This window comes from Sorex fumeus, unplaced genomic scaffold (genome assembly GCF_029834395.1).
Source record: "Sorex fumeus unplaced genomic scaffold, SorFum_2.1 ptg000183l, whole genome shotgun sequence".
Classification (NCBI taxonomy): Eukaryota; Metazoa; Chordata; class Mammalia; order Eulipotyphla; family Soricidae; genus Sorex; species Sorex fumeus.
In genome coordinates this window covers 2,155,357-2,167,671 of record NW_026606240.1, presented here as the reverse complement: position 1 = coordinate 2,167,671, position 12,315 = coordinate 2,155,357, and the positions used below count along the sequence as shown (strand labels likewise).

General features: G+C 38.4%; 1 protein-coding gene across 7 annotated transcripts in view; it reads left to right on the top strand.

Annotated features, from left to right (window-relative positions):
* PDS5B (PDS5 cohesin associated factor B) overlaps positions 1 to 12,315 on the top strand; it is a 175,620-nt gene that overhangs the window by 121,019 nt on the left and 42,286 nt on the right. For all 7 annotated transcript variants that reach the window (XM_056107927.1, XM_056107926.1, XM_056107928.1 and 4 more), the window contains exons 16-19: positions 1,189 to 1,328; positions 2,810 to 2,925; positions 5,577 to 5,682; positions 8,212 to 8,372. In XM_056107927.1, coding sequence (XP_055963902.1) covers positions 1,189 to 1,328; positions 2,810 to 2,925; positions 5,577 to 5,682; positions 8,212 to 8,372 — 523 coding nt within the window. The remainder of the gene's footprint in view (positions 1 to 1,188; positions 1,329 to 2,809; positions 2,926 to 5,576; positions 5,683 to 8,211; positions 8,373 to 12,315) is intronic.

Here is a 12,315-nt window from a genome sequence, read left to right as displayed (position 1 = left end):
GGGTCACACCCGGTGATGCACAGGGGTCACTCCTGGCTCTCTACTCAGGAATTACCCCTGGCAGTGCTCAGGGGACCATATGGGATTTGCGCTAGGAACTGAATCCGGGTTGACATACAAGGCAGACGCCCTACCTGCTATGCTATTGCTCCAGCCACTGTTCACTGTCTTTTGCCTTGCTTTAGCTTTTGCTAATAAAGCCTGTTCCAGTTAGAGGACAAGTTGAAACTGATAGCATTGTTCCTGCAGAAATGTTCCTTATAGGGCAGGATATTCTCAGGGGAGAAGGAGCCATTTAGCCAGTTACTTACCAGTCAGCTTGCTTCTTTGAAGATTCCTTATCCCTTCCTTACTGCTGCTTATCCCTGACAGCTTGCCGAGGCTCCTACCCTACACTGAGTTCTGGAAAGACTTTTTTTAATCTAGTGGGCTACTTTCTAAAGTACAGAAAGGCCTATATAGACTCTTCTAATGTACCAACAGTAAAGAACACAGTTTGGGAAAATAGATTTTTGAAGGTCACCTTAATAATCTCTTTTGTTTGGGAGTCTCTCCTGTGGTACTGGAGCTATACCCGCGCCTTAGGAGATGGTGTAGTGTCAGATACGGAACCTCTTGATAGGAATTACAAGAGGGAAATGTTTAACAGAGTACAGGAAGCAGTAATAAAATTTGTGTTAATCGCATTGACATTTAATGCTCTTGACATCAATATTTTGCCCTCAAAGCAATCTTTGTTTTTGTTTTTTGTTAGATTTTTGTTGTTGTTGGTTTGTTTTGGGGCCACATCTGGCAGTTCGCAAGGTTACTACTGGCTCTGCACTCAGAAGTTACTCATGGAGATGCTTGGGGGGATCAAATGGGATGTTGGGGGTCGAACCCTGGTCAGATTTGTGCAAGGCTAGAGCCCTACCCGTTGTTCTATCTCTATCTCTATCTCTGTCTCTATCTCTATCTCTATCTCTATCTCTATCTCTATCTCTATCTCTATCTCTATCTCTGTCTCTGTCTCCCAGGAGTCAGATTCTTGTTTGTAAAAACGAAATATTGAAGATACTTCACAAATTAATCTCTTTAAACTGAAAGTGTGGATTAGGATTGTTATTCAAAGGGATAAAAAGAATGAGGAAATGTTGATTTTTTTTTTTTTTGAGAAGTTTCTAAAATTGTATTTTAATTGATTTTAAGGAAATTTGCCAGATCCTGGTAAGGCACAGGATTTCATGAAGAAATTCACACAAGTGTTAGAAGATGATGAGAAAATAAGAAAACAGTTAGAAGTACTTGTTAGTCCGACATGCTCCTGCAAGCAGGCTGAAGGTTGTGTGGTAAGGGGAGAAATTTTAAAGAACTAAATGGTTAAGTTTTTATAGTCATGATTTTTTTTAAAGATACAATCAGTTTGGTCAGTATCGTGGTTAGCAACAAAAAACTCAAGCAAAATATTATATTTCTTGTTGCTAATCATCTGACTTCTCCTTGGATATCTTAGCCATTCACATTTTTTTTGTTAAATGGCGTTTATAACCTTTGTCTATTTTTGTGGAATATCTGTCTTAATCTTGGTAACTTATAAGTTTCTCATGGTATTGTATGTTAAGTTGCAAATAGTTTTCTGTCAGTTATAGTTTGCCTTTTCATTTTATAATGTCCTTTACATACTAAATGTTTTTATTTCTCATAGTCTATCAATATTTATTTTGTTTTTTAAAAAATTTTTTTGTTTTTTGACTATGCTTAGGAGTCACTCCTGGTTCTGTACTCAGGAATCACTCCTGGTGGGTTTGGGGGACCATATGGGATGCCATGATTGAACCTCGGTCTTCTGCATGCAAGGCTATCACCTGGTACCAACTTTGGTATTTCCCCACCCCCTCACCCTTTTTTTCCCCCCTGTTTGAATGGGGGCCATCCACAGAGTTGTGGGCGAGGTGGACTCGGGACCATTCCTGGACAGTATCCAGCCTGATATATTGACCCAGTGGCTTAGTGCTTGGGCTTCTGCAACACCTTGGAGACACCAGAGCCAAACCTGCCAAGCTGGGTGGGGATATGGAGGTGTCTGGTGCCAGGGAACAAACTCCTGGCCTTACACTTACTCGTATATTCTCTACTTGTTTAGGTGTACCTAAACCTATGTACCTCTTGTCAAGAATTTTGCCTTTGAGTCCTGCTTATAAAATTGGTTCTGTGGTAGAGATTGAATTTTCAGTGCATGCGTATATTCTTCCTGCAGCCCTTGTCTTTCCCCATACTGATGTCTTTTGAGCATCTTTGTTTTGAGGATCACACTGGTGTGGGGTGTTGCCTGGCTCAGAGCTTGGGTTTGCTCCTGACTGCTTGGCCAGGGTGTGGGGAGGTAGGGAAATTCACTGTGCTTGTGCTAGGGATTGAATCGGGACTCTTGCTTGCAAAACGTGTACTTGAGCCTATTGAGCCTTCTTCTGACACACTTTTTAAAATATAGACAATTCTTGACCTCATGCCAGCTTGAATAAATAAGACTTCAGAAGGAGACCAAGGAATCTTCAGTTTTAAATAGACTGTTCTGAAGGTTTGCTAGTGGAGTGTCTGAATCCACTGACCTTGGGTTTTATTCTTTTGTATATATTTTTCCTTTCAGAATATTTTTGCTAGATATGAGATAGGGATCTATTTTCTTAAGACTAGTTATTTCAGTATACTATATGGAATGATTGTTTATTCTTAATAGCAAGATTATATGACATAAATTATGCAACTATAGAATCTTAGAATTTTAATATGCTTATGAATATTTTTATAATATTCTAAAATACTTACTTTGCAGCGTGAAATAACCAAGAAGTTGGGCAATCCCAAACAGCCGACGAATCCTTTCTTAGAAATGATCAAGTTTCTCTTGGAGAGGATAGCACCTGTGCACATAGATACTGAATCTATCAGGTATCTGTATATCAAGACATTGCATTTTTATTGATACTTATTCAGTGCTTCATTTTCTGATGAGTACATACTCTGCTCAGTGCACTCATCTGTGTGTATGTGTATGTGCATATGGTTAAGTACTCATTTGCATGTTTATATTTATATGAATATATGTCTGTATATAAATAAGCGTACAAACACTTGACTATATCATCTATCTTGTTATCTAAGTATACTTCAGTATGACTGAGAAATTGTTGCTTCAAGTGTACTTTTTGTGTGTTACCTGTGTATCAAAGAATTCCTCTTTTAGAGTTAACTTTCCTAGGTTAGGTAGCATGAGGTTTTCAGTTATTCCTTTAGGAAAAGAGGCATATGTTTGAGGTGCTGACGTGTTTTAATTGTCTTGATGGTGTTAATAGAATAAAAATGAATGAACATGTTTGAGAAAGTCTTGAAAATGTTTTTGTTTCTATTGGGCCACAGCTGGTGGTGCTCAGGACTTACTCCTGACTCTGTGCTCAGGGATCACTCCTGGTGGAGTGCGTGGGATCGTATGGGGGTTGGGGGTCGGGAATGGGGCCTGGGTTGGCTGCATGCATGACAAGCTCCCCACTTGCTCTTTTGTCTCTTTGGCCCAGTTTGAGGAAGGCTTTTTAAAGAACAGATAATAAAATAGTCCATCTTACTAGAAAGAGGGAATAAAGGTGACATAGAATCTAAGAGTTCAAATTCATTGGTATAACTATTCAAGTCCAAATGCTAAAGTGTATAGTAGGACTCTCTTAAATGAGTGAAGGAGCTTGTTTTAAAAAAATTTTTTCTGGGCCTCTCCAGCTGTACTCAGTAAACCCAGAGGCCTCCTCAGTGGCGCGTGTGCAGTTGAATGGAGAGCCTGAGAATGCACAGCAGCGTGCTGGGGATGACCCACCTCCCTGGTGTTCGGGCTTCCCCTGAGCTCACCACGCAGTGCTCAGGTGACCTTCATGCCAAGACTTGAACTGGGGTTGGCTGTATCAAGGCATGTGCCTTAACCACTAGACCTTATAAACTGGTCCCTTGGAATTTTTTTTTTTTTGTAAAGATTTTTTGTAAATGTAAAAAGAGTTTATAGAAGTGTTTTGAAAGTCAGATGAAGGTTTTTAGAAATAGTACTGTGGACAGTCAGAATATGAGGACCCAAATGGACCTGTGACTTTAGAAGACTAGTAGGTGGTAGGGTCACAGAGGTTATGTAAAAAATAAGTAACAGAAACAGTACTTATCATGTGTCTGGCATTACTCTCTGTGTTACGTGTTTTCACTAATTTATCAGACAAGGAATATTATTACTCCCATTTTTTGAGATAAGAACCAGTGACTCACACAGACTTTCCCATAACTATCAAATCACCAGGAAGTAGCAGTTTGCATTTAAATGCAGAAATTCTGCTTCTAGAGTCCTCCTCACTAGGTACCATACCAGCTGTCATTGTCAAGAGGAAGAATTTACTCACAGTTCTCCTGTAGGCAGTGCCTGACTCTTCCTAGGAGTTGCTCTGACCTTTCAGTATTTGGTGCTCTGTGATTTCATTTTATTTTTGGTTTTGGTTTTGGGGTCACATCTCGCCATTCTTGGAGACTACTACCAACTCAGTGCTCAGGGATTACCCCTGGTTGATTAACTCAGGGTGAAACAAACCCTGAGCTCCTCCTCCATGCAAACCATGTGCCCTGCTTATATTACTTTGGCCCCTCCCACAGATTTTTTGGGGCGAGGAGCCACAACTGTTGGTACTCAGGGATTACTCCTGGCTCTGCAATCAGGAATTACTCTTGGTGGGCTCAGAGGGCCACATGGGTTGTCTGGGATTGAACCTGGGTTGTCCACATGCAAGGGAAGTGCCCTGTAGTTCTATCACTCCAGCCCCGCCTCAGATTTTAAAAGCTTGAACTATGTTGGGGCCAGAGAAATAGTATGGTGGGTAGGGCGCTTGCTTTGTACATGCCTGACATGGTTTAGTCCCTGGCACTTCATATGGTGCTCACGGCTTTTGTCCTACCTACTTCTGTGAATGATTTCTTAAAAGATAATTGACAGTGCATTTAGATATTAATGTTAAAGTATTATAGTCTTTTTAGTAGGAAATTTCCAACTTTTTCCCTTTTCAATGCTTTTCAAATAATTTTGGAGTTAGTGAGGTGTTGTTACATGTTGCTTAGGTATTTTTATACGTTCAAGGAGCAGGCTTCTATATTTCTGACCCAGTAATATTTAGTTAATAGCTTGAAAATGCTCACTGTTGCCATTTATTCCTTATTTTCAGTATATATTGTTCTATTACTCTGGTAGTAATGAATTATAGAGAATTAGAAAAATGTTTTATCATTCTTTTATTTGGACATAGGCCTTTCATGGAAAATATAAGAATAAAAATGTAAGTAGTACTATAAACATAAGCAGATCATATGACATTCGACTTTGTGTGAATGGATAGAGGAAAATTAATGTTTTTGAAAAGTCTTAAAGTATGATAGTTTTATGTTATACAATAATGCTTCAGAAACAGCTGTATCAGTTTTGTATGTGATTTGGAGATACCTGTATGTATCATCCTCAGTCCGTGATATTAAACAGTTCTATTTTGTTGTTAGTCCGCTCAACAATTTTATTTTTTGTCATACTTCAGTGCTCTTATTAAACAAGTGAATAAATCAATCGATGGGACAGCAGATGACGAAGATGAGGGTGTCCCAACTGATCAAGCCATCAGAGCCGGTCTGGAATTGCTCAAGGTAAAATTTACTTATGGAGAGAGGAAGTCCTGATCAGATCATTGTTAGACATACAGAATTTCTATTTTCTGTCTTTTGAGGTTTTTCTTTTAGGTTTATAAAACCAAAAAGAAAACTTCTATTTTTTTTTAGTTAATTTAAGGTGTAAATTCTCTTATCTAGCCTCTTATTTATTAATATAGTTGATTATAGCATAATTATATCATTGGTGAGCAGAGAAGTTCACAGAGACAGTTTTTTTTAAAGCTACATTTTATTTTGTAAAACAGTACTTTTTAAAAAATGTTCATTGTTGACAATTTAGAAAATAGAAAATTAGGAGGCTATTTGTAATGTAGCATATATAGTGGTGTGTCCTTTATTTTTTAAAATTTATTTGTTTATTTGGCTTTGGTTTTTGGGCTGCTCGAGCAAATTGATGAACAACATGAGAGCAGTGCTACAGTGCTACAAACTGATTCCGGGGCCTAAGTGATAGTAGAATGGGCCGGGTGCTTGCTTTGCACGCGGCTGACCTGGGTTCAATCCCGACATAGCTTATGGTCCCCTAAGCACTTCCAGGACTAATTTCTGAGTGCAGAGCCAGGAGTACAACATCTGAGAGTTGCCAGATGTGGCCCAAAAAAACAAAGCAAAACAAAAGCCCCTGATTTCGTTGAGCTGTTAATTTTCTTTGTTTTTGAACAGGATGTATTTGATATAAAATGTTATTACTGAGATTAATTTATTAGCAAGATATTTATTAACAGTGAAAAATAAGTTAACTCCGAATATTAATAATGCTATTGAAGTTTTCTGAAAGTTTTTCCACTCATACATTGTAACTTTTCTATTTTGACTTTATTATCCTCTTACTCTTTTGTTCTCATTTTCTTCTGAATTTTATAAAGTAATTACATTAACATTTCTACTGTTTGCTTCATTTTTGTTTTCCACATTTGATTCCACTTGTGTATTTTAAGCTTTCCAGTCTTGGGTGTGGGGATACTCAGAGGACACATGCTTGGCACCCTGGAGCCAAGTTGGTTCCCCCAGCACCTACCATGTAGGGAGTAAGCCCCACCCCATCCCCCCTGAAAAAGAAAGAAAAAGAAAAGCCACCAAACTGTTGATAAATTTTGCTTTTGGAATCTGAAACAAAGTATATGAAAGTTTACTTTGGGACTGTATTGTGGTGGAGAATCTAATTGGATTTTCTCTGCGTGCTTACTCAGTTTCAGCAGAATTTGAATTCTCGCCCTGTCATTTATTTTCTTTGGATCTATTTAAGATAGGTCATAGTTTGTAGAAACCCTTCTGTATGTAAAGCCTTATCGCTCTTCTGCTGTTGATGCCAGGAATATTGATTTGTTGTATTTTAGCCCCTTTCCTGGGTTCTTTGTTTCAAAAAATATTATTCACCAGGCTTTTCTGATAACCTTTATTTGCTTTGTTCCTTTTCTCGTTCTTTTTTCTTTTTCTTAAATATTTTTTGTTTTTTTGGGCCAACCTGGCAATGCTAGGGGGTCAACTCCTGGATCTCCATTCAGAAATTACTCCTGGCGGTGGTTGGGGGACCTTCTGGTTGGTACTTGGGTCACCACGTGGGATGTTGGGGATTAAACTGGGTCAGCTGCATGCAAAGCAAACATCTTATCCGCTGTGCTAGTGCTTCAGCCCCTGATAACCTTTATTTAGAAGAATACAGTATTTTGTTAACCCTTCCTTTTTTTTTCAAACGCTTGTTCTTTTTTTTTTTTTTTTTTAGAATTTACTAAATGGATTTATATTTATTAAGTTACTTTAAAAACTATTAGCGAATGCTTCCACCCAAACAAGTATTTAATATGCAAACACACTATTGAATATCTAAATTACACATGCAAGAAAAATGTAAAACACTTGCCATTCTGCAAACGCTTGTTCTTTTTAACAAAAAGTAAATTCCCAAACAATCAAAACCCAAATCATTTTGAAACTAGAATTACGTTTCTATGTGATTTTATTTTGAAAGAAAGGATGTTTTTAGTTTTTCCCGAAGTGAGAGGAACTTTCCCTTAGAAGGACACTGGAATGATCTCAGGGAGTGGTAATAGTTTTAGGTACAATAGGAGTAATAATGCTTTTTTTTTTTTAAAGGGCCAGACATACTTTAGAACCCCAGCTTCATTTATTTATTTATTTTTGCTTTTTCGGTCACACCTGGCAATACACAGGGGTTCCTCCTGGCTCTGCACTCAGGAGTTACTCCCGGTGGTGCTCAGGGGACCATATGGGGTGCTGGGAATCGAACCTGGGTCAGCCGCATGCAATGGAAATGCCCTACCTGCAGTGCTATTGCTCTGGCCCCAGAACCTCAGCTTTACATCAGATAGTCTTCATACATTTAAAAGAATTACTATTTAAAATGGAGCTCAGTTTAAAATTTTACAGAACCTTCATTTATTTTTAGCATAATTATGTTTGTATTTGATTTGCAGTATCTAATGATATTTTGTCACAATCAAAGATGAAATGAGTTTGCAACCATTTTAATCATTATTTTTGTAGGTACTTTCATTTACACATCCGATTTCATTTCATTCTGCTGAGACATTTGAGTCTCTTCTGGCGTGCCTGAAAATGGATGATGAAAAAGTAGCAGAAGCTGCACTCCAAATTTTCAAAAACACAGGGAGCAAGATTGAAGAAGATTTCCCACATATCAGATCGTGAGTTGAATTTCTTTGATAAATTTCTGTAGAAATCCAAAGGTGGGGAGAATGCTGTTTTTTGTTTTTATGTATCAGTTGGAATCTTATTTTTTGAGGAAGTAGTGCCTAGGTTACCCTGTTCCTCACCATGCAGTTTAGATTGTGTTTTCTTGGAGAAAGCTTAAGTCGTTTATTTAAAAATGCTCATGAGAAGGGGAGGTGAACATGGAATATGTTATTTTGGAAATGGTTTTGCCTTAAGATGTTGATGAAGACAGATTTATTGTGGCATCGTCATTGGTATATCATGGCATGGAGAAAATGATTCATGTGAACTTAAGGTCCAGTGGGAAATTCCAAATGAAATTTTGCTGGAACACTATAGTATTCTTCACATTTCTCTGCTATTAAGGATATTAGGTTAGAAATTTCAAAGGTGCAGTGCTTTTCCTTGGCATGAGTAAAAACGCTTTTACTTTTACGTGAGCAGGAAGCCAGGGAATAATCATCTTTTGTTCTTTTTCTCTTGATTGAATCAACCCATATTTGTTAGGGGTGAGTAGCAGTCTATGGAAATGATGAATAAGCATTTCTTACATTAAGTTTTTCTCATTGAAAGAACAGTGAATAATAAAATGTAGCAGAGCTACAGTTTTCTCACATACCTGATATTAATGTTTTTTTTCCCCAAGTGACTTCCCATATTAAAAACTCTAGGCTTTCTTGCTGTCACATCTTAGTGAATCCGATGCTGGGATATAATAAAAGATTCTGAAGGAAATTTTTCTGTTTCCATCATTTGTGGACCATTTTTGCAGTGGACCCTTGTCATGACTTCAACTGAATTGTGTACTTTCCTTACATTCATAGAGTTTCTTTCCTGTGTGTGTTTCATATCTAATGAGGCTTGCCCTCATTGTTTACATTCATGGGGATTTTTTCCAGTGTGGGATTACATCTGAACAATAAAGTGCCTGGAGCACTTAAGACCTGTCCTTGTATTTGTAGGGATTTATTTCAGTATGAGTTTGATGCGATTATAAGGGGATGAGGAACTTTTGAAAAACTTCCCGCATTTCTCACAATTAAAAGACTATTTTAGTGTGTGTTTCTGTATGTTGGGTCCAGTTAGTAAACCTAATGAGGGTTTTTCTGATAGAGAAACTTAACAGTGATAAAGCTTGTTTTCGTTCTAATTATCTCCATAAGCTGTTCCTCCAGTTTGAAACCACCCATATGAATTTAGACCTGACTCTTTGCTGAAGTGTTTTTCCTGTTGCTCACTTCATCATACACATTCCACCAGTGCTGGCTGCTTCCCACCTCTGTCCTACTAGGTATTCTTTTTTCCAAAATCAAATGACGGAAGGGCTGCTTTCGTTTCTGTTTTGGGGCTATATACTTCTGGTTTTGTGCTCAGGGATCACTCCTTGTGAGAATCATATGGGATGCCAGAGATCAAACTGGTATTGGCCATGTGCAAGACTAGCACCTTATGCCCTATGTTTTCTCTCTCAGGACCAGCTTGGTTTTTTTAAAGTTGTTTTCCATTCTTCAAAGACTTCTTTCTTGTCCTCCAGTCATCTTGTTCCAACCAAAAGTCCCCTTAAGTTTAAATTTAGAAGTCCCTACTGCCCTCAGGTTCTGGCAGGTCTCCAGCTTCATATCTCTCTAGGGGTTCTTTGAGATGGATCCAGTTAACTTCACTCTTCTTGGGTGAAGCTCACTCCACATCAGGAAGATTACTACGTCACTACATCCAGAGGTCATTATGTCAGAGATAACTGAAGGGTCAGGGCCTGAGAAACTTGACAGGCATAGCAGAAATTCTGCTTCCTTGGAAGAAACACCACACAAGTTCCTTTGAAAGCTAGTGAACATGAATGACCCCCCAACCCACTGTGTGGTTTCCTTGGAGGTTTGGGGACTCTGTGAGGAGTCCCTTCCATTCCAGGGTCCCCTTTTCTTGGCCCTCTGCAGGTTCCGTGGCAGGCTGACCATCATTTAAAATAATGTATTAAATTTTATTTATTTTATTATACATTCTTAATAGTATTTTTTAACATTAAAATTATTATAGTGTAGCTAACTTGGTTGTAATAATATTAATATTTATGGCTTGATGTATAAAGTTATGGCACCCCACCTTCACCAGGACACGCCCATTTACTTCTAGTCTATGTCTTTCTCTACCTCCACACTGCTTGCTGCTCTGTGTTATAATTCAAGGCCAGGAACATGTTATCATTTGATATTGTCTGTTTGCGTGTTTCTTTTCTTTGTATATACCACAGATGAATGAGATCATCTGATATTTGTCTTTCTCTCTCGAACTTACTTCGCCTAACATGATGCAGTTCATTTCCTTCCAAGCCACAGTGAACTGAAAAATGTCATTTTCTATAGTTTCTTAGCCTTTCGTAGTGTATGTCACAATTTCTTCATCCATTCACATGCCATTGGACATTTGTTTTCATAACTGACTCTTGTGTTTACTGCTGTAATGAACATAGGTATGCATATATATTTTAAAATTAGTGATTTTGAATTTGGAAAGTAGATGCCAAGAAGTGGAATCATAAGGTCATAAGGAAAGTCTTGTTTTTTTTGGGGGGTGGAAAGGGAGTCTGCACACTTACATCCTATTTCCCATAGAGGTTGAATTATAGGACATTCTCCCCAACATTGAATGAGGGTTTCCTTTTCATCACATTCCTGCCAACAATCGTTGTTTCCAGTCTTTTCAATATGAAACATTACATACATCTCCAGTATAAGCTGTGTGCTGGTGTGAGAATGTATGTTGTCCTTTTGATTTGCATCTCTGACAAGTGACAGTAAATACCATCTCATATGCCTCCTGGCCTTCCCTATATTCTCTTCAGGCAAGTGGCTGCTCATCTCCATTCTTCGTTTTCTCATTAGGTTATTGGTGTTCTTGTCACTAAACTTTGCTAATTCTCTACAGGAGCGATAGCACAGTGGTAGGGCGGTTTGCCTTGCTCGCAGCCAACATGGCCGAGCCGAGTTCGATTCCTCCGCCCCTCTCGGAGAGCCCGGCAAGCTACCGAGAGTATCTCGCCCGCACGGCAGAGCCTGGCAAGCCACCCGTGACGTATTCGATATGCCAAACACAGTAACAACAAAATCTCCAATGGAGACGTTACTGGGCCCGCTCGAGCAAATCGATGAACAACGGGAGGGCCTTTACTTTTACTTTTACTATATATTTAGGATGTTAGCCCTATATCTGTGTGCAGATATTTAATTTTAATTAATGCAATTTGTTTCTTTCGTCATGTAAAAACTTTTTAGTTTGCTGCTGTCCTGTTTGTTGCTTTTTGTTTTATCTTTGCCCAATGAAGTCAAATCATTGAAGATACCTCTGAAGTTCATATCCAAGAGAATTCCTATATTCAGTGTGTTTTCTGGATTCCACTCTAATCTTGAAGTCTTTTATTCACTTTGAATTTGCTTTTCTGTATGGTGTGAGGGATCTAGTTTTGTTATTCTTATGTGGCTAACAAGTTTTCCCTTCATTTGTTTAAGTGGTTTTCCCTTTTCTGCTTCTTGCACCCAGCTCCTTTTTCTTCTAGTAGCTGTGTATGTCTGAGAGTTTATCTCAGGACTCTAGATTCTAATAATAGTGTATTTGGTGTTTGTATCAATATTTCCAGGAGTTGGAAATTATTATCTTGATGCTCTCCAGTAATTGTTGATTATTGTTCAAGATTCTGAAAAAGCTCAAAAGAAGAATGAATCCTTATTATTACATTTTTTCACACCAAGCTGTGTTCAGTGGCTTGCAGTGACTTGCAGTGGCTCTGTACTCAGGTATCACTCTAGTCTGGGCTCTAGGGACCATGTGTGATGACAGCAGTCAAACCTAGATTGCTTGCGTGGGAAGCAGCTGTCTCACTCAGTGTACTGTCTCTTCATTCTTTATGACTTTCTGCTTATT